The sequence below is a fragment of the Aptenodytes patagonicus genome, chromosome 14, assembly GCF_965638725.1.
Source record: "Aptenodytes patagonicus chromosome 14, bAptPat1.pri.cur, whole genome shotgun sequence".
Classification (NCBI taxonomy): Eukaryota; Metazoa; Chordata; class Aves; order Sphenisciformes; family Spheniscidae; genus Aptenodytes; species Aptenodytes patagonicus.
The window spans coordinates 11,692,104-11,714,148 of NC_134962.1; the positions used below are offsets into that span (position 1 = coordinate 11,692,104).

A 22,045-nucleotide genomic window follows, 5' to 3' on the forward strand; every position below is an offset into this window, starting at 1 on the left:
TGCTCCTTAAAATTCACTGATTTTGAAATGAGGCATCGTTGTTCCAAAAGTGTCTGTAGACCACTTACTGTGGTCTTCGGTTTTGTTTAGAAGCTCTTGCTCCAGACAGTGTTCCTCCTCCTTACACTGAGCCCTGCCAGGGGCTCCTTGGAGCGGGAAGCTGTAGGAGTTGGATGGTTCACCAGGCAGTGGGACAAAGGAGTGAGCAATAGAAACATATTTCACACTTGCAATTGCAATTTGTTCAGATAAGAGACAAAGCAATAGTCTGGCAAACTGTTGAAGCAAAACGTCAAGACAACACTTCAGTTTTAATGAAGTCCAGTTTCTAAAAGCATATTCACATCTTTTGGAGTTCTCGAATTATCTGCACTGCAAGAGTTGGTATTGCAACTGCAGCCTCCTTTAAATAACTTTGAGTAACTGTATGTCCATTTATACTTGCTTGATAGGAAACCGTGATATTTTTTGTGTGTATCTGTCTGTAAGCAGCTTCTAGCCAGAGCTTTTAACAGCTTAGATCTTTCTTTTTTACAAGTATAATGTAAATGAAAGCAAGCCTTCCTCTTACCCGAGTGGAGGTATAATTCTTTTTCTTGAAGTAGTAAAGAAAAATATAATTTTCTGTTTACTGAGACAATATTTCATTATGCTGCTCTCATCTGGGATACACTGTTTTTTAGTAACATCCCCATTTTTATGCTTTTACTTAGTAGTTTGAAACATTACATTGGAAACAAAGACTTTAAAATAAATAAATAGAGAAAACCACTTCTGGTGTCTTTAACAGCAGAGAAGGAAAGTGTGTTAGTCTAATGGTGTCTTCAGCTTGTTCAATTGGACAAATGGCTGTTGGGTTGCAGTGAAATCATGAATGTGAATCTTCTTCCTTCTAGTTAGACAAATTAGGTATTGGTGTGATAGCAAGAGATTGAAGTTCTTACTGAAAAGTTTATAGAAAGCTTAATTCTTTCAAAGCAAGTCAAATTGCATTAGGATCATGTTGTATTTTTGAGTCTGGTGGTAGACACCAGCCTGACAATGCCTGCAGATCAGAGTCTACTTATGCATATCAGGTGTGGTCCAGACAGTGAGGATGCCAACCACGATGGATCACTGCAGGCTGGAGTCCGACCCAGGGAAGTGCAGTGACGGATGCACACTGCAGCTCTGTATGCTGCTCAGCCGTGCCATGAATCTGCAAAAGTTGCAGCTGGTGTCTCGCGGTGCACAGTGTTACCGTCTGTTGCATCGCCCTGCTGCTTCCCCTACGCCACTGTGGAATGACTACAGTTAAAAATGGAGATCGCTCAGCACAGTGTATTTCTTCTCCCAGCTCAGGACTGTGGTGAAGAATGGCTGCATACTGGAACCATCTGTTTCTTTCATTGGAAGTGATTTATAGGGAGGAACTGTTAGAGGGCAGGTGATTTATTGTTTATCAATAACAGTAAACACGTTCTGCTTTACAATGACCAGAGTCTCTAACTTATTGTATTCTGTCTGTGAAGGTGTCATTTGTCTTGTGAACATCTTGTTGTCTACCAGTACCTGGAGCATTCAATGTCTTTGGTTTCTCTTGAACGTTCATTTGGATAGCGTTTATTAGCAATCTAATATTGATGCTTTATAGCTTTACTGCTTTTTGTCTGTCCTTCTAAAAGTTTGATCGATTAAAAACTTGAGAGTATTTTCTGTACAGTTGCCGGCTTTGAAAGTGATGGCAGGCTAAATAATTGGCTCTCATTTTGTTGGAACTGGTTGTTGGGTCTTTTCTAGCAGTAGGAAGAAGGCATTCTGAGGATACGTGGATAAGGCAGATGCTAGAAGAAAAGTACTTGTATTATATGGGTAAGCTGCTGTTGTGTGACTTTTTGTAGTTTATCATTTTATAGTGTTTCCTGACTCTACTGTGATCCTCTGAGCTTTATCTTCTTTTTACTTCTGTCTTTTAAGCAGCTTGGTAAAGGTGTCAGATGCAGGCCTCTACACTAATCTTTCTGTTCCTCCTTTCCCTCATCCAAATTACTCAAGTGAATAATCCGAGCTGGTTACTAAGACTCCAGAAAGTCTATCCACTTGGACAGGAGCAAAAAAAGCTTTATTAGAGTTGTGCACATTTGCAGGTCATTTAAATGGGATTATTCGAGAATCAAATAATCTTGAGACTTCTATTGCAATACATTTTTTCTTTTCTAAGAGAGCAAGTTACTCTGAGCCTTGTGTGATGAATGAAGATTGACTGTTCCAAAAATTCATCTGAATATGTATAGTTTTGTGTAGAAGAAAAAAAGATGTTTGGTTAAAGTAGAGCTTTTTTCAATAACATTTTCCAGGACTAAACCAAACACTTTGAGTGAATCTTCAGGGATTTCTCTGTCCAAAAGTTTCTTCCCTCCATCTGTCATGAACTCCTCTTTTTCCCAGCGGTGGCTGGAATAAAAATTACTTCTCAGGCACTGATTTCTTCCAATAGTCTTACTTTGATCGTAAAGTGAACTTACTTGCTAGGGCATTCATCAGTTTGAGAGATAAAGCCAGATCCGGGGTGGCTGATAGATAACCCTGTCTAGGTCCTGTGGAACTAGGGCTGCTTCCTAGTTGGGAAACGAGTGAACTTGTTTGTGCTGTGCTGAATCTAAGATCAAGCTTTTGTTCAATGGGAGAGCATTAAGACCATAACGTTTTTGGGAAAAAAGCCAGACTCTAAATAAAAAGACTATTTTTCTGACAACAGAAGACAGTCCAGAACAGACAACTATTAATTTCCAAACCCCATGGTATCTCCTGCTAATTGAGGGAGACCTTAAAGTGTAGTACCTAGCCATAATTTCCACTGTGAAGTATGATTTATAAAAAGAGGCAGGTTTTTTGTGATGTTTTATTCATTGATTTTAAATGTCACCTGCCTTGATTCATAATATTGATGTCCCTTAAATGGATTTTCTTTTTTTTTTTCCTTCAACCATCTGCCAAGAATTTTTAAAGCTCTGCTAATCATTTGTGTTTCTTTTAAGCATTACCTTTTCAGCATATTTAGTATGTTCTTCCCAGCAAATACTTCTAACTAGGGACATCTTTATTAAGGAAAAACGGTTCATTTTGTCACCTTGTAATCAAATATACAGTCATTTTAAAAATAAGCCCAGGAACAGCTTGTTTATCTCTTCTATTGTTTGTTAAGTGGTCTTGAATCTTCTGTAACATTTGCATGAGGAAGACACTCTGAACCTTACTGCAAACCTCATCGAATTCATGGCTGCTTCAAACCACTGATGTGATTTACAGCAAGCTGTATGTGTGTAGGTTTTATAAACCTTTCTAAATTCCCTTTATAACAACAACAAAAAAAACCCCAGAAGATACCACATTTGGTTTTAAAATTTGTTAGCAATATTTGAAGTCGAAAAAGGTGGTTCAGTGGCTTGACTCTTCTATCTGTCGTGGAAGAAAATAGATTTCTGCTGTCTTACATTTGGCAACGGGGTCATTGTTCACCACCTGCTTTCACTTTGGTGCGTACTGACACTGATGGCAAAGCACTTACTGCCACAACTTGCTGTCAAAATTTCATTTTTGCTATATTTTTGTATATAGCAGGCCTTCTGTGACACAAGGTTTTTAAGCGAAGCTTGCGGTGAGTGGGAAGTAAAATGCGTTGCTGTTGTTTGTGTTGAATTGCTTAGGTCATAGCCCTTAATGGAGACTGAAATAATGTAAAGTGACATCGACTTTATATGAGAGTATTCAGACTTGTAAATTCAACAGCCGGGCCTAGCTTTGAGGCCCCTTTCCTACTACAGCATTTAATCAGCTGAGACGTTGACTGAAAGTTTTGTGGATGAACTCAGTAACTAACAGAACTTCAGCCGGGGTCTTTGATCATGGGATTTGTTCCACTACTGCTGTATGTTTAAGGTCAGGCTGCAACGTGCATTTCTGCTTTGGGAGAAAGGGAAGAGGAATTAATAATTGAAGGTGTGACGTTGGAAAAATCTCTGAGGATACCGAATTCTTTAGAAAACCTGTTTGAGCCTTGTTACGCCTTGAGATCTGTTTTCAAGGCTGGGTGTGTTATGGCACAGCATCTCCCTTAAAAAAAAGAACACTGCTGCTCAAACAAGAAATGCTTCTAAAATCTTCTTGCAACTCATCTGTCAGTACAAATGTTTATAAAGGGTAATGTAGCTTAAAAAGACAAGCTTGCCCAGGTTTTTCTCATCTGTAGCAAAAAGGGCTCCTTTTGGGGACTCTTTGCATCAGGAGCCTAATGTAGCTGCTCTGGATTGCCTCTTGGAGGATGGAGTCTCTGGACCATAAGGAGAAAGCCTAGGGATAAAGTCTCCATCAGGCCTCTGTGAATACTTTCCAGTGGGCAGGGTCTCACCCGGACAAGTGCCTGAAATGATGTGCTGTGGAGGAGCAAAGTTATCTCAGCTCTGACTTCTGGACCTTTGTGCACCCTTTTCTTGTGTTACTATAAAACCTGCAGAAAAATCTAGATGTTGCTTATTGCCAGTGTTGTTTGGTGCGTGTAATTACTGGGTGTCTCCCTGCTTGCCTCACCAGGAGACTTTGCAGCGGGGAGTTTCATCATGTGTGAGGCATGTTTGAGGTCTTGCGCATACAGAGAAGGTAATGGAGTTTGCAGTTGGCTGTGGCTGCTTCCAATAGCCAGGGAGTCCTGGGAGGTTTGCCTTGGCTCTTATTTCAATAACCTCCGTGACCAGATAGCTTCAGAACCCAAGCTTTGACCTTCAAGAAAGAGGGAGAAAAAGTAGCTTAATACATAAAGATTGATATAGTCTGAAAGGAATATTTTTCAGAAATTAAGTGCTTAATTCCTTCTTGTTTTGTGTCTTGCCATCATGCAGGATCTTTATAAATAGCTGCCCAAGTACTAGTGAACACTTGGGAAAGCCTTGCATGGCGAGGCGTGCAGGTTCAGGTGACATGGATTTTTATGGAGATGGTTCACTGGGGGACTGTCCCAAAAAAATATTTGTCTCTGAGATAGTAAACATATGCCCCCGGTTTTAAAGACGACGGCCTCTCCCATGGTCATGCATTTTTCAAAATGCCCTGGAAACCTCTGTAGTTCAGTCTTTCCTCACAAAGCTTTTAATTCTCTCTCCCATCTTCCTTGACTTCAAATTGCAGCTATTGCTTCCTTTCCCTTAGTGAAAGGGGGGGGGGCAGAGCAGCGTTGGACCGGGGTTTTGCGACGAGCCTCACATTTGGGTACACGAGGTAGGGAAGTGGTATGGTCTTCCTGGAAACAAACCCCTTGCAGCCAGCTCTCCTGGAGTCGGAAATAAATTGGGAGACTAAGACTCAAATTGAAAACATTTGTTGAATAAAGGTTAATACTCTTCAGTGTTAAGATAGGCCAAAGTTGTTTAAAACTCTAATGGCTGCTTACCATGGATGATATAGTCTTAAGCCTTTGAAACTGCAACTGTGTGTCTTAAGCCTTCATTGTGCATTGCAGATTTAAGTGTGTGAAGTCTTCAGGTAAGTTAATGATGCAAATATGCCAGTAGCAAACTTCTCGCTCCAGATTATTAATGAAGACTGTATTCACATACTGATTTAGTGTTAACTACTTGGTTACCACTTCAGTTACATTTGTGTTTCATGGTAATAGTGCACTGAGCAATACTGTATGAAGGAATCACTCTTACTTCAGGGATCCTTACTTCTACTTCTTCAGGAGTTCTGCTTTATTCAGGATAAGTGATCCTGAATAAATAAATCAATTGTTAATCCTTAAGTGAGTAGAGCCTTAGGAGCAAGGGAGAGAGGAGGAAAGGGTATGTCAGATTGGAAGGAAGCTCCGTTACAGACCCACGTACCCTTCCTAGCAGAACTTGGTTAAACCTCTCAGGTTTGTAGAAAATTTTATTTGGTTTAAAGGAATCAGCGTTTTCTGGCAGATTGCTTTTCTTAAAAAAAACCAAACAAATAAAAACCGCATTGGTCAGCAGTGTACTTTACAGTTAATTTCTGCAGCTAGCCAGATCTTCAAAGCCCAATGACATGATTTATTTTAGCATGTCCAGTGGTATTTTGGTACTCTTACTTAAGAAAATTAAAGCATAATCCCTTAGAGAAGGGAAAAAACCCCCTCTGCTGAGTTCTTAGTTTTTCCTTAATCAAATCTCTGGCAAGCAAGTGTGTTTTATAAGCAAATGATGCTCCTTTTTTGCGCCTTCTTTTTTTTTTTTTTTTCTCTCTTGTCCAGACAGGCTGACCTTTTAGCTTGGTTTCTAATTCAGTTACTGAAAAAAAACCCAGTGAGATAACTTGTCTTTGTGGTTACAGGATTAGTCAGCCACTTTCTAAGTCCCTAAGGGATTTTAAGGTTTGGACTTCTTGAAGTTCAGTGCTGCAGAATAACACTGACAGAATTTGTCATTTTCTTTGTTTAGATTAAGCGTGTATGGTACTTGGGATGATTTTGGAAGTGAATAAGGTTATTCATACTCATAATTAAATTTCCTTTTTTAGCCTTAGTATCAATCTTGGAGCTCAGAAGATTAAAATGCATTGGTCTTTTTAAAAAACTTTTTTTTTTATGACCACTCATATCAATGAGTAGAGCTTTGGATGGGTTTTCTTCCTTAATATAATTTCTGTACATCGCTGAGGGTAATAACAGTATGCAGAGGTTATACGGTTGTGCTGGTTGTAACACCAAAACTTTCTTGAGCCTTTTAGGGATTACAGTAAGGATTGATAAAGTGCAATTCTTGGCTAAGAGCAACTCAGGGATGCCAGAGTTATTGATGCAGGCTACGGCGTTCCCGCAGTTCTGCAATCTTCTCTGCTCTGTGGGTAACCTCTCTGCATAATTGCTGTGGAGTTATGTCTGGGTAGCCAGAGTAGCCAGGGAGATCTGTGTGTTTGCTATAATCCTCTGAAATGGGTTTCTGTATTGGGAATTTTCTGACTTCTTGCCAACAGCAAAGCTGCCCCCTGGCTCTTACAGGCTTTTGAGAAATGGGGGAAAACTTCCAAAATGTGGGGAGGGTGACAAAGTAAAGAAAAGATGCCTCTTAGCTGGTGAAGTTGTGTATCTAAAGCACATTTGTATGTCTCTTCCATAGCGGTCACAGGAATTACCTACTGAAAATATGCTTGAGGAAGGTCCTTGCTGAACCAGCAGCATCAAACACTATGGGTGTAAATATAGCCTGAAATAAGAGATAGTTGAGTAATGAAACTATGGCAATTCTTGCTAGAGAAGAGCAGTGGCCTCGGCAGCCACTGGTGAGTGAGACTCCATCAGTGAAGTGGTACTGATGCCGTGAGCAGCAGTGCCTCGAATGGACAGGCAGCTTCCCAAGAAGCCTGTCAGGCCGTGATCGCGTAGCAGCTTGAGAGAAGCCTTGCTAAGCTGCTAGCAAGGTGCTAAGCTGAAAAGAGAGGTCTTGGCAGTAGTCCCTCCTGCACATGCAGGACAGAGGGAAGCTTCCAGTTTAGACATGACCTTTGCAACATAGTCTGTCAGGGAGCAGGGCAGGAAGGAGAATGGCAGACATTGCCTTCCAGTAATTCTGTAGGAATAGTACAGATACAATGGCCTGGTATCATGCACCTTTATTTTAATCAAATAAGCAGAGCTACATAGAAAATAACTAGGATACTTACTGGCTTTGGAGCAGTAAGATGTTTCACTTTCAGTAGCCATAAAACTCCACATTTGTGAAAGTAAGGTAGAGCTAGCCCAAACATGTCGTCTGAGAAGGCCTGGGTCTCCTCTGATATAACTCTCTATTAAAATACTTTTTTCCAGTTCGGCTGGGGATCAAATGCCGAGTGTGTGTTAGTGTCTGTCTTTCCTCCACAAAAAGCGATGACGTGATTGCACTCATTTAACTGTTTCAGCTGCTTGACTTGCACTGACTTAAGTTGACTTGGGCTGTAGAGCATATGATGATCTAGTTGAAAGTTGAGTGTTACTGCTTTGTGGCAAGTCATCTGCCGTCCAGATGATGTGGCCTGAAACAACTGTCTCCAGATGTGCAGCGCTCACAGATCCTGTTCACTTTCTTTGGGCAGTTCTAGCAGCAGTGCTGTTTTGACTTGTGCTGGATGCTGCAGCCCATGATGTGTTTTGCTAGCACATTGCCTAAATAATTAAGATGCATTAAAAGCAGAAGCTTGTGCTGCTGAGACTTATTTTTCAAATCCTTTGAAAGATTAATATCTGTATTTTTAATCTTGCATGAAATCCCACAGTGAGTGCATTTCATCCATTGCTTTCATAACAGTGAGAAACTTCACTGACATGCTAATGCTAAAAGGGGGGAAAATCAAGATAATTAATGTTTGTGTAGGCACTGGGGTTTGTTCTGATTTCCCGTAACCCCTCTGTAGCATGGCTGCTTGACAGATTTGTGAAGTTGTAGGGACCTGACAATCATGATGAAAAGCGGGCGGTAAGTACCTGTACGTTCTTAGACTCTTGTGTCCCTTGCATTGGACAACTTACAGTGAATAAGTAGTTAATGCCTGCTCATACATTATATCGAGGCCTCCTTATGCTAGGAACATAAATGAGAACAAGGCACTTAATTTTTAGATCAGTGATTGAAAGTATGCCAAATGGTATTGAGCCAGCATTTCAGGAAAAATGCTAAAGAAAAAAAATGGCATGCTATTACAACACCAATTTATATCACCAATTTCAAGACCTAAAGTCTGGAGCACTGCTTAGCATGGGAAATCATCCTCTTCATTTAATTTTGGCCAGAGAAATTGAATGCTTTTTTTGCTGACTTAAAAAAAGTGCATAGTACTATTCAGTAATCTGTTCCCTCAGAGTATATTTGATACGAGCATTTAATTGATACCGTGTTTAACCAGTCTTTCAAATTACGGAAGGCTAATTCCAGAATAATCTCAGTTCTTACACTTGTTGGAGCTTGCATTCATGAATTCTTGAGATTTGACACCTCTCCCTAGCTCGTGGACTTCTATAGCACCCAGGCACTCTCGCGTGCTGCAGGCTGAATTACACTCCGAGGTGGTTGCTACAAATAGTCGCAGCAAGTGGCATCCAATGGGTGATTGCCTCCCAAAAATAAAACCCTGCTTGAGGAGGTGATAGAAGAAAAGTTCAGAAGTTGAGGTGGATACGCATCAAACTGATCCGCAGGATCCTGGAGGGGAAGTACAAGTGTGCCCTTGGTTTTATCGGAAGGGAAGCATCTTGATAGCATTGCTGATAGCCAAGGTCAAGTGAAGCAAGAGTTTAATTAGTCTCTTCTGTGAAGAGCCTCCCTTCCCAAAGGACATTTGAACACTTAATAGGCTATTTGTAGGAATTATTTTCTACTTATCTCTGGTATGTAGCCACTTCTGGTGTCGAGGGTGATAATCAGTAGCCTCCTGTGAGGGGCTCCGATGTGCTTCCATACAATTGTAGTCCTAGTTGGTTGTTTTGGTTTTGTTTTGTTTTTCCAAAGTAGCCTGTTGCTACTGTATTACAGTGGTAATATTTTTCATTCTCTCTAGCAACAAATTCCTATTTGGCATTTAATGTTTAGCGTAGCTTGGATAACTTGGTTTGGATAAAAACCCTTCTCAAGCCATGTTTAGATTTTGTCTGTCTAAATACACAAAAGTAAATGAAGAGTTGTGCTCCCTACTAATATGATTCAAGATGTCGTGAGTTTCTTTGGGGGGCTTTGATCACTGGGCATGCAGTCAAGAACTGTTAGATTGCAGTGTAAAACCAGGCAGAAAAGGAAGATATAACAATAAAAGCTATGCTAAATAGACAATTAATTTGTTTTTTCTTTAGTTCCCATCTAGCTCATATCTTTTCCACTAAGAATTTATTTCCCTGTGTAGCGTGGGAAGCTGCAATTTTATTACTTCTGTATTCTAGTCTTCGAACTCCCACTGCCCCTCATGAAGTGATAATTGCTAAAGCCAGTTTTTCTAAAGGCTATTTAAAACTTAAAAGTTTGATATCAAGTTATGTTGAGCAGTAAATGCCACCTGGAATATTTGGGTGAAAGGCAGACCCATTGCTGCAGCTGGGTGTTTCCTTTCTAAAAAGCCACAGGCTATGGGTGGTAAAGGTGGGAGGATATTCAGAAAATACTCTGTGTGAGCATGTGGAAGGCAAGTGTTCAAACTCGCAGAAATTATGGTAGAGGGGTATGACTAGAGGGCTAAGGAAGGAGAAAACAACTTCCTAATTTTATTTGTAGGATTTGCTGTAGTATCAAGACTTGAAAATATCCTCCTTCTGCAAAACTGTTCAAATACTTTCGCCGTGAGGGAAATTACCCCATTTCACCAATGTCATATATACTCTGATTTTGTTCCAGGAGTCAGGGTCCATCTGCACGTTTGAAAGATGATGGTAGTACAACCCCATCCCCTCCCTGGAGATGGAGGGTTCATGTCTGGCAGAAGCTTCAGGACTTTTAAGACAGTATTTAAAAATAAAGCCCAGATAGCATGACACGTTGCAAAGATGCAAAGAAAAGGCTTTGTGCTAAATCTGGGGATCAGATTCAGTGTCAGCAAGTAAAAAGAAAGTTGCAGGAGGAACGTGTTTTTCACTTGCCCCAAGATAATATTTTTTGATTCCTGTGCAGCTGGTGAGTTAGTGCTCGGCCGAAACTCTTTGTTGGGGGAGAAATGTGTGAAAGCTGCTGGGAAACAGCTCGTTTCTATTTGGTGCTCATAATTCATGCAGCAAGAGGATTTTGCTGGCAGTGGTTTTGGTAGAGGAGCAGATAAGAATGATAGCTGAACTGACTTGGGGATTGCTGGAGGACATCGTATTTTTGTCAGTAGTGCAGACTGGCCCGAGTCAGTGGTGACCTTGTGCTGCTGAAGGGCTGTTGAGGGACCGGAGGAGTATGCTAGGTCCCAAACTGGTCAAACTACAGACCCTGCTGTAGGAAAACTAGGCATGGGTACTCTTCAGTGTAAGGACTGTGGACACCAAGAGAACTGTGATAAATCATTTGCATCGGCTTCTAATGCAAAAAGTTTTTACTGTTTGGGTTTTTTGTTTGGTTTTCTTGAGAACAGGGAAGGGGCTGAGCTAACTCTCTAGGCTTTGTGTTTTACAGTAGATCTTGTGTGAAATAGAAATCTGGCGTGGTCTGTTTAAAAATTCTGTGGCAGGTTTTTAGACTGCCTCTTGCTCGGGACAGAACTGCATAGGTATACATTTCAGATCGTGGTGCCCTTGAATATTGAACCTGTGGCTGTGTCTAACGTGTCTGCAGAGAGCCTTTATTTATTCTCCTTTTGCTGCTTAGATTCATTTACATTCAGTAGGATATCATGTTGCAGTGACGCTCCACCTGACTGGAACAAATGCAAGTGGTATATTTTTTTTTTTCCCCTATTTTTAAAATGCTGATTTGAAAGGACGGCAACTCAGAAGCAGTTTGCTGATGTGAACGTTGTTCAGCGGAGTAGTTATCCACAAGTCTGTCCGAAATGCTGACAAAGGGATGTCATGAATAGCTTACAAATCTTCTCCTTGAGGAATAAATTGGATATCAAATTATCTGTTTCTGATTTGTCCATCATTACTGCATATGCATGGAAAGGCCGTAGGTTATGTCCTTCTGAAGGACGTAATTATATATGTCCTTCTGAATTACATAGTAGAAATCATCAGTACAGTAAAACAAGATGTTGCTGTCAGTGGTGTCTGCAGCCTGAGGAACAACGAACGGCATGCGTGGCTGTGGGCAAGAGGCTTTCAGGTGAAGACTTGCACCTCTGACGTTTGTCTTCAGTTGGGCATTTTTACAGAGTTAAGATCGTTCTCAAAACCTTGAGTAAAAATACAACTGTTAATCAAACGGTTAAAAATTAGCTTTCTGCACATACAACCTTGCTTGAACAGTTTCGCTGCGCTGCCGCCTCTCCTTGTTGATAGATGTGTTTGACCAACCTTAGAACAAGTATTTTTTATTAGTCTTTACATATGAAATGAGATTCCTTCCTTTGAAAGTTTGTCTTAGCAATTTGATCACTGTGGACAAAAATAGATAGATTTCACAAAGACACTTGGACTTCTTACAACAGAAGAATTGCTGAGGAGAAGTGAGGAGAGGGATGGGACTGAGCCCGTGGCTAAAACCAGCTCTAATTGCAGCTGTTCAGTGCTGAGACTACCCTGAATAACCGTCTGTCATGAGATGCTCTGTCCTTGTCCTTCTTTTCTCATCTTGCTTCTGGCGTTTCTCTAAGAGAATAATGTCAGTATCCCAGGACTCTGCCACTGCAGAGACAGATATGCTAGAGTTTAAAAACTTGATTTCTGGGGGAAAGTCTGTCTGTGGCATTGGTTTACAGTGAAATGCCAGCAGCAAGTGAAATGGAGGCCATGACGTTTTAAGCAGTTCTCTCTCTTTTTTTTTTTTTTTTTTCTTTTTTCTTTTAAAGATGCATGTGCAAGTAGAAGGACAAGCTGAGTAATAGCCCAGCCCAGGTCCCAGGGCTCGTGTTATCGTGGGCCTGAAGCACAGTGGGAGCAGAGGGCTAGGCGTCCTCTGCAACTGCGTGGGCGCTTGGCGCTCATTCATTAGTAATTGGACTCCTGTCAGTCTCTCGTCGGCTCATCTGTGGTGAACAGTCACGTTCTGGACCTTTTACTAGTGTTGCCCTTTGGCTTCTCTGCCTCTTTTAGGAATGGCATTCGCCGTCACGCTGACGTTGTTCCAGATAAAAACTCTGTAATTAGTTCATCCTCATCAACACGCAGCATTACGCACAGGATGTGTTTCTGTGTTCTTAGATTCTTGCACTGCGTCAACTTGCCTCTCTTCCTTCTCCCACCATCCCCGTTCTGTTTAACCCGTGATCAGTCTCCTTAAGTAGCTACTTTGTTCTGCATCACGCATCTGTGCAGGTAACCCGCTTCCCGATTTGTTCATATTAATATATATCTGTAGGCTTTTGCCCACTCCAGACTTTGCTGTACTCTAAGCATCTTCCATACTGCTAGCCATCTGTCCTGACAAACACACAGTCCCAGGAATTGTCAAAGCCATGGCGTCCCTTGGCAAGGAGTCGCTTACAATTAGCAGAAAGGCTTTGTGTGTCGGTATCCATGGAGGATGTCCCATGATGCTAGATTATGTTCAAGAACAGTCATAGGGCAGTTTTTTCTTCTTACTGCCATGTTCTCGGGGTCTGGAGAGACCATCGCTGTAAATCTGCTCTGCCCTCTGGTCCGCCGACTCTGGCGATTTGTCTCTGGCTGTAAGCAGCACCCAGCACTTTGGGAGGATGACGGAGAATGCTCAAAAGGTGTCCATGGAAGATTGCAGCCTCGGGACGATTTCTGACACCTAATAGTTGGCTTAAGCCATGATCAAGGTGGTTTAGATCTGTTCCAAAACTCTCTTTTAGTATTCTAGCGCTGGGTACTCTGAGAGAGCTGACAGCCATTTGATCCGATATAGCTGCTTGGTGTATGTGTTCAGTGCTTGAATTAATATTTTCTTCTTTTTTGCATTTTTATTTGACCGTTCAATTCCCTGGACTGTGAGGCAGGGGAATGTTGAATAATTACCTGCTCCATAATAAATTAGTGTGAAAAGGCAACCGGTGCCATGCATCAACTTAAACTGCTGTCGGGTAAAGTTGCATTAATGTGTATAAATAATGTATATCTTTGTGGAGGAAGTGCTTTGTCTTTCTAATGAACAAATGGCTGATTGGAGAGGCCGAAAGACTGTATACCCTTGCTAAAAAGGTTTTGTTTTGCTTGTGCTTAGATTATTGAAGTGGATTTGTGAATCCTGTAACTGCAACTAGGAAATATCTTATTTAACGGAATGTGCTAAAGAATTTCAAAAGACCTTGTGAGATATCAGCTAACAGATGACTTTGTGGTTTGGGGACTGGTATCTCTTCCACCTCAGGAAGGATCAGGATTTCCATATGTCCTGGTTTTTGTATTTATATACGTTTTAAGGACTGATGCAAACTATACAACTGCCATTCAACAGCCAGTAATTCAGTCGTTGCTTTATAATAGGCAGCAAGCGTTTCACTCTGTGTTTTGGTTCAGAAATGGCTTGAAGAATAACCATGATAGCTGACTAATTAACAGCTAAACAGGACAGCAGTGTCACTGGCATTTAACTGAAGTAAAGATAAGTCACTCAATTACGACATTTGTTGAAAATCTAAAAATTGACACTTCTTTGTTCATGGAAAAAAACCCCAAATTGTTTTGCATGTTCTTAGTTTCACAGCAGGTGGTCACTGAAAGCAGGTGGTGCAAATAGTCATTCCCATCCTGCTGCAGTGGCTGTAAAACAGTGTCTCCCGTGTGTTTCTGGGGGTCACTTTGGTCTTGGATGGGAAAAGGACTGGTGCTTAGGTGAACATTTGAAGCACTTAGAGTGTCCATATTTTTTACCATAATCCTAAAATCCTGTCTGTTCCACAGGTTATAATATTATAATATTATGTAAAGGGTGTAGCTATGGACAATCTTAACTGTCCCAGGCCACACTTGGCATCTCTAATCACAGAATAAAACTTTTCTGTGCCAGTTCTCAGCAAATTGGCACGCACAAGAGAACCAATTAAACAAAGGGCAGGCAGATAGGGAGTTCAGGGAGGGGAAGCTTGTCCAGACTAGCCTGACACCTTCATGTGTACAGTGAAATACAAATTGTACTTGCATATTATATCAGTATGAGGCTGACCCAAAGTGACCTGTTGTGTGTGTTCAGGTATTTCTAACTTAGAGGAGTTTGAATTCCTCACCATGATTGAAGTTCAGCCTGATTGTACATAAATGCTTTTTTTTTTTCCAAATGCAACTTTTGTCAATGTTTTTTTTCTTCTTCCTATTCCCTTCTGTCTCCCTTTGTCACTTAGCAGAAGGAAGTTTATTTGCAAGGAAAGGGGAGGGGGAGAGAACTTCACTTCTATTCCATCTCAGTACAGTATTTCTGTTCTAAGCCTGCAAAATGAAGCATTAGAAAAACAACTCAGTGTGGGAAACATTTCACTCATCGTTTTATACACTCACACTGTCACTAGACAGGGCATGTAATATATCTGTGAAATGAGCAAAAGCAGGCCAGTATCCTGAGGCTTACGCCAGTCTCATTGAGAGAGGAGCCCAGCAGCCTGGAGCAGAACTCTTCCACCTTCTCCTACTGGAAGACTTGTTGTGACCATCAGATGGGCAGCAAAATCCCTGTAGATGTGTGGATGGTGGCTATACTGATGCCGATGTCTGTTCTTCTTTCGTCTCCCTGCTAGCTAAAGACTTGGAGTGTCGATGAACTTCAGAGGAGGCTCTCAGCCCTGGACCCCATGATGGAGCAGGAGATTGAAGAAATCCGCCAGAAGTACCAGTCAAAGCGGCAGCCGATCCTCGATGCCATCGAAGCCAAGAAGCGGCGGCAGCAGAACTTCTGAGCCACTGGTAGAATATTCTTCCATCCTCAAACAATCAGCTCCTTGCTCTTATGACTACTGAACAGATTGATTTCTATTGAAATATGCTAGCAAAATAGAGGGCAATACTTCTGCTCATTTATTTTTCCATAGCACCTTTGTGAACTCAGGAATGCCATTAAGTGGAAAATCCTGATGGTATGTTTTAATGTTAGATGTATATTTAAAACATTATTCCGAAGGACTTTTGTTACTGTTTTTAGGGGGATTGTTTTTAAATCAGAGGAACAGATAGAAATAGGCTAATGAAAGTTGGCTCGCTCTCTTTTCAACTGAATTTTCAGTAGTACATTTTGTTTTAAGTTAATATGGATTGTGGTATTTAACGGCTGCATCTTTTGTGTTTTTTGTTTTTGTTTTTCTTTGTGAATGCACAGACTCAATTTCAAGCTTTTAACTGTATCTTTCTACTGTTAAGGTACTGATAAGTTTTAGGTCACTGAAGAAAGCAGGTGAGAGCATGTACAAACTGTTCCAGCCTTTTGAAAGAAACTTAAATCTCATTTTTTAAAAAGCCTGTAATAAGCCCCATGCCTTACACTGTGTGCTTTAAGCAAGTGTGGTTTCTTCAAGACCTCAGTTTTGTCCTCTTTTTGTGTACTTTATGAGTTAATATGAGTAGATAAAGCATGTTGTGCCTCCATCAGAAATTACATTCTGCAATTGAAAATCCACACCGACTTAAAACCAAAAGCCAACCGGTGACCTGATTCCCCTTCATCCGTCTGCTTGGAAATGTCCTTCAGGGAGACCCTGCTGACAGTGGAGTGCAGGAAAAGGAAAGAGTATTCGAATGGGTGGAAGTTGTGTGAACCTCTCTCAGGAATTAGGTACTTCTGCTGTGTCTGAGAGGACTTAAAAAATCTCCACAGTTTGTGAAATATTTTATAGGCTTCATTTCAAAGTTACATTTTTAGATGCTTGAATAAAAAAATAATTTCACAATCCTTCACATTTCTGCAAGGTTTAGCGCATCAGAAGAGTTGAACTGAAAGTAAAGACTTTGAATTAACAAAGACGTGCATTTATGGTGGTGGAGCAAAGGCGAAGTTGATCTGGATGAGAAGACAATTACTGATGTCCTACTGGAAGAGATTCGGTCTCTCCTCTTCCAGTTCCTCTGGATGCTCTTGTGTTCTTTCTTTAAATTTCCCTGCCATTCCTGCCCAGTATAGCTCAATCAACAAAAATGCCCCAGCGTGTACAATCGCTGTGAGGATGGTGCAATTAACTCACACCAGTAGAGTGGAGAGCAAAACAGAAGCAGCAAAGGGGTCAGCCTAGTTGCAGGGCAGAGACCGAGTGATGCCTCTGCCCCACGGGCTGTAACAGCAGAGGTACATAGTTTTAGATGTATCTAGCATATGATGAAATATTTTGACAGAGCAAGTATTTCTACCGATTTATTTTTATTTTGCTCTGATAGAGGGAACAGTTTCCATGTCATTCTTCTGAAATAGGCCTTGGTACATCACCCAGATAATTAAACTAAATAGCAGTGTCTCCTGAATCAAATGCTGCTAGAGAGGTGAAGAGTTCATTTCACACCTCCGTAGGCTCTTTTTTTCCCCTCGGAGCAGACTCTTGGCTACTCTTAACAGGTATAACTCCATTGCTGTGAAAGGAACCAAGCCATTTTTACCCCCTCTGCAGATCTGGTTGCATCGGTTTGTCTCAGTTTGATGCGCAGTGCAAACACAGCTGTTCCAGAGATCAGCAAACCAGCTGTCCCTAAGGGAAAAGGGAGGCAGTAAGCAGTGTATCTAGGGTGCTGAAGTAAGAGTACCTCCTGGGATAACCGGCTATTTGGTAGCCTCAAGTATTGGGAAGGTTTTCAATTAGGAAAACCAAGTAATGAAAAACTTTGTTAACGGACTAAAATCCCTTAGTCCAGACTCTCTAATGAGGTCTAGTGAAGTGCTGTGTGAACATCAGGGCTCATACAGTGCTCGTCTGAAATCTGTGCAATGCGTCTTGCCCTAAACATGTGTTTCTTACGAGCAATATTCGTGAGCGTCCTTTGCATCAAAGAAACTCCCACAACTTAGGAGGGAGTTCTCTGGTCAAGCGCTGGATCTTGTATTAGTCACTCGGATGGATCTGGATGGATCTGGCCCACCGCCTCTGGTGCGATAGACGTACGGATATGTGACGTGGTAAACGGTGCGCTGCTTGCATGTGGCGTGGATCAAGCAGATTCTGCTGGGAGTAGTTTTACCTCTGCACTGTGTAGGTAACTTTCTAGTGATCGGAGGGCATTAGAAAACCCAAGTTTTAGGTGAAACACCACAGGGTGGTGTCTATTTATGGAATATGCAACCTGTGACTGCTGTAACTGAATGTAAGCACTCTTGAAATACTCTGCTTTGCTGATGTGATTGTCTTAAAATACAGCAAATGAACCAAAATAAGTAAAACTGGTCCAATGGCTTAACTGTCTTCGAACCTTTCTTAAATGCTTGCAGTGGCTGAGGCATGATGATGTTTCTTGCACTTGGAGCTCTAACGCAGAGGAATTATTTTCTCCTTCACTGATTTTCAATCTGTTAGAGAAAATAATTCCCTTTTTGGCCCCTTTTGTGGAGTGTCTGGGAACATAGTACCTGCTCACTTCTCAGAGTCCTCCAGGCTAAGACCAAGGCTCGTACCGTAAGGGAAAGCTGTTCCGACAAAGTTTTTAAGCAAAAAGCTTGCTTAATTTTGAAGCTGCATTTGTGTGCTCCTTGGGTCCATCTGCATTGCTGGAAGTGTTCTGGACAAACCATTATCTTTGCTTCTAAAACCCAGAGATACTGATGATGTCAGTCATGTCAGACTTAAAAATGTGAAGTTTGTAGCTTTAACTTTTTTGTAACAAAGAAACTAGCAACACTGGCATAAAGTGCTGACTTGAAATGCTATTTTGTAAGATCTGGCTGTTTGTATATAATAGTGTTGGGTCATTAGTTTGTATATGTATGAAATAGTAACTTTTATTGCATTCATCTGAGTTTGATACGGGAGATTTTGTTTGATCTTTCTCAAATATCTTGCCTTATTTGTTCAAAGGGGCAAATAAACTGTCCTTACCTGAAAGCATCAGTGTTGTGACTCATATTTATGCGTTAAAGTACTCTGGTGTGTTATTGCTTATCAGGACAAGTTTTAACATGACGTGCCTCTAGTCAACCAATGTTATGCAAAATTCTGGAGGAGCATACAAGCTCTAACAAACACAAGCAGTAAACACGTCAAATACGTTTTTGAACAGGCAATTCTTTAGCCTTAAAGCATTATTAATTCTGCACCTTAAGGAGAGATTTGCTTCAGTTCAGGGGCAGGTCCGTGTGCTGCCAGCTCTGCGGCAGTTCAGAGGGACGCGCGGTGGACGTTCAGGCTGCTTCCCCGCACACCGAGGAGCGTTGGCAGCCCTTCCTGGAGCTGCAGTCGCGCAGGAGGTTCGTTTGCCCCAAGGGGTGCTCCGGCAGATGGGGAGGGTGAGCTCTGCTGTCGATCCTTGCTATCTCTGTTCTGTTATTTCACACTGCAGCAACTTTCCTGAGCCTGCAGTCAGGTTTGGGACTAGGTATGTATCAATTTATCCACCTTCCTACACAACAGGTGAGGCTAGAGGCTCATTCTCCTAATTCTGGCTGACTTGCTGCACTTTCAGCTTTCTAGCTCGGAAAAAGATGAAGTTGACAGTGAGTGGGTGCTGTCTTCCAACGGAGAACTGTTGGCTTCTACGTGGTTTCCCTAAGCAGTTACTAAATCTGTCGTGAAGGGATGACTAACCAAAGCAGAGACAGAATTCATTCAGGAGTCAGCTTTGGTTAGCAATCCCGGAAGAAACAAAATAGATTTGAGCTTTTAAATGTTAGGAAAGAGCGTGGAAATCAAAGGGAGGGGGACTGTGGGCATTTCTAGTAACTGGGAAAGCCTGGAGCTCTTGCATATTCTCAGCAACGTTACCAGGGTATTGTGGAGCCCCAGCACGAAGGGAGGGCTGTGCTCCCAGTGCAGCAGCAGCACTGCAGCCGTACCGGGGGAGTGTTCACGTGCGCTCCCTTCATGCTGGGAGCAGTGCACCTGCTGCACAAACGTTAATTGCATATAACTAACACCAACACTGACAAGTAGCCACGAGCTGGGGCTGATGTTTAGCCAGGTTTTTCTCCCCCATGAGGGAAAAGTCAACTTTCCACGAAGCCCATAGCACCAGCAGTTTTTCTCCTCCTCCCATAATAATTCTCAGTACCAAGGTACAGGTGTTGCTGTGTCAGTGTCCTTTATGCCCAGCTACTCTTTCCTACACCCTCATTTTGTCCCATTTCCTCCTGTCCACAGGCCAAAAGAGTCTGAGCATGTGCTTTAGAGAAATGCTTTGGGTGTTGGCTGACAGCCCTGACTTGAGAGTTGACAATTTTTCATTGCATTAATCACCCTGGCAAAACTTTAAAGAGTCAAACCAGGAAACACCCATCAGCTCTTTCCAGACTGAAAGTGACTTAATTGCCCTTTAATTTAAGAGTCCAGGAAGACAGCCAACTTGTTTAAAAACTTTAAAACAATTAAATTCCATCTACGAAGCACAGTCTGTTCTGCTCCCCTCTAGGTTGTCGCTGTTAAAATCAATACAGCGGCGGGAGCCCAGAGTCCCTGAATCTCATCCAGAGTGCTCACAGCAGCAGAATAGCCTCTTGCAGACCCGCCTCTGCACAATCAACGGGTGGCTGAGCTGTAGGGCAGCCCTTCCTCAGCCCCGAGAGGCGCACAAGCTCTGGACCATCACTCGTTGACCGTAGAGGGGATGATCTTGAAACGAAGGCACAGGGCAGCTTTCCCCCTCTGCTGCTCTCACCGGGTTCGATGTCTGGACGTGGACGTGCATCGCTGGTGCTGTGCTTCCCTGCAGGCCTGACCTGTGTTTTTCATTTCCTGAAGTTGTGTGACCTGTCTAGGCGTATTTGGTTAACTTAATTCCACACCTTCAAGGCTATTCATTTAGCTATCTCAAACGGTTAGAACGAAAGCCTTGAGTTGATGTATTTCCTACAACTATGTTAATAGCTATGGTTCAGATAAAGGCTAAAGTGAACCCATGAGTATATGCAGACCTTGGCGCTTTCTTACTACGAGGAGAAAGGTTTTTTTACAAAATTATGCTGAAAAATTTGAATTACAGCACTGTTTGCCTTTACTGGTCTCTATACATAGTTCAGCGAATACAGGAATTACAAGTAATGCTGATGTAACACGTACGTACTCCAGCAGTTAGCTCTGATTTTTGACGCCCTGAACCGAGATCAGCAGGGCTGTAGGAGCCTACGAGCAGGACAGATCCCAGAAACGCTGCCAGCGAGGAGTCTTTCCTCCTACAGATCAAGCCCTGTAAAATCTCCCGGTTTTCCAATAACCAGCCGAGTGCACAGACCACACTCAGGGTCGTCACAGATCTGAAAGTTGGCAAAGAAGTTTTAAATAAAAGTAATGACGTTTACTTTGTCTCTTTGAGCAGAGTTGTCTAATTCTCAGCTGCATGAAATAGCTTAATAAGGTTACTCCTTAATCACCATTCCCTGGAGGCAAGAGTCACTCTTTCATCAATCATTCTGTGAGTGTGGAGAGCAGATTTTGTAGAAATAACCTGATAAAGTGTTTAATTGATTTACCCACTGTACCCAATGAAAACAGTCACTGTCAGGAAAACTGATTAGGGATTAGCAAAAGAACATGAATTTCCTACTTGCCTTAGAAATAGTAAGTTACACCAGTCCTGGCAACCCATCGCTGCACAGAAGTGTCTTGCCAACGCGAACGTGGGCTGCGATCACCCACTCCTCTGGTGCTGGGCACCTTCCTGCACCCAGTTCTTCCCCGCTCTGCAGAACTCGAGCGCCGCTAGATCTGCCTGCACAGCAGTGGGAGGATTTTCCTAGTGCAGTTACTCATAGCCATACAAATCCTAATGTCTTCACAGAGAGCAGGAGGCTAAAAAAAGAAAACATCGTTTGTGGCTTTCCCAAACCCGAGCCTGGGGCTCTCACACACCAGCCCCCCTCCGAGGGCAGCCGTCGTTTGCAGCACGGCAGAGGGGCTCACAGGAGGGTCCTGCCTTGCTTTTAACCCCCAAGTTGGGGGAGCTTTTGCCTTGGAAAGATTAGCAGCGTGTGGATTTTTTTTTTAATGGAAAAACTCTCAAAGGAATAAAGATTAAAGTCTATTTTTAATCCTCCCCTCCTATCACATCTAGTGGAGGAATGCACTTGACGCAGGGAGAGCAGCAGTAAGTCTTCCCCCCCCAAGCCAGTCCCCTGCAGACAAGCAGCCTAGAGACACCCCCCTCATTTCAGAGCACCAGAGGCCACTTACAGCATCAGGAACAAGCTCAGCCTTTTATGCTGCCTTCGGGGTAAAGGAGGATAAAGCCCAAGCAGCATCAGAGCACAAACTACACCCCCTGAAACACAGGAGAGCCAGCTCCCAAGAGCAACCACCCCCTTGAAGTAGCCAGACATGCTGGTGGGACACCTCTTCTCTGGAGAGAAAATTGGCACTGAGCTTGCTCAGCTTGGCTGGGGATGCTGCT

General features: G+C 42.3%; 1 protein-coding gene across 2 annotated transcripts in view; it reads left to right on the forward strand.

The window, feature by feature from the left end:
• STK4 (serine/threonine kinase 4) overlaps positions 1-18,555 on the forward strand; it is a 48,218-nt gene extending 29,663 nt beyond the window's left edge. For both annotated transcript variants that reach the window (XM_076351722.1, XM_076351723.1), the window contains one exon: positions 15,280-18,555. In XM_076351722.1, the coding sequence (XP_076207837.1) occupies positions 15,280-15,438 (159 nt within the window). In that variant the 3' untranslated portion in view covers positions 15,439-18,555. The remainder of the gene's footprint in view (positions 1-15,279) is intronic.
• Positions 18,556-22,045: the final 3,490 nt, after the last annotated feature.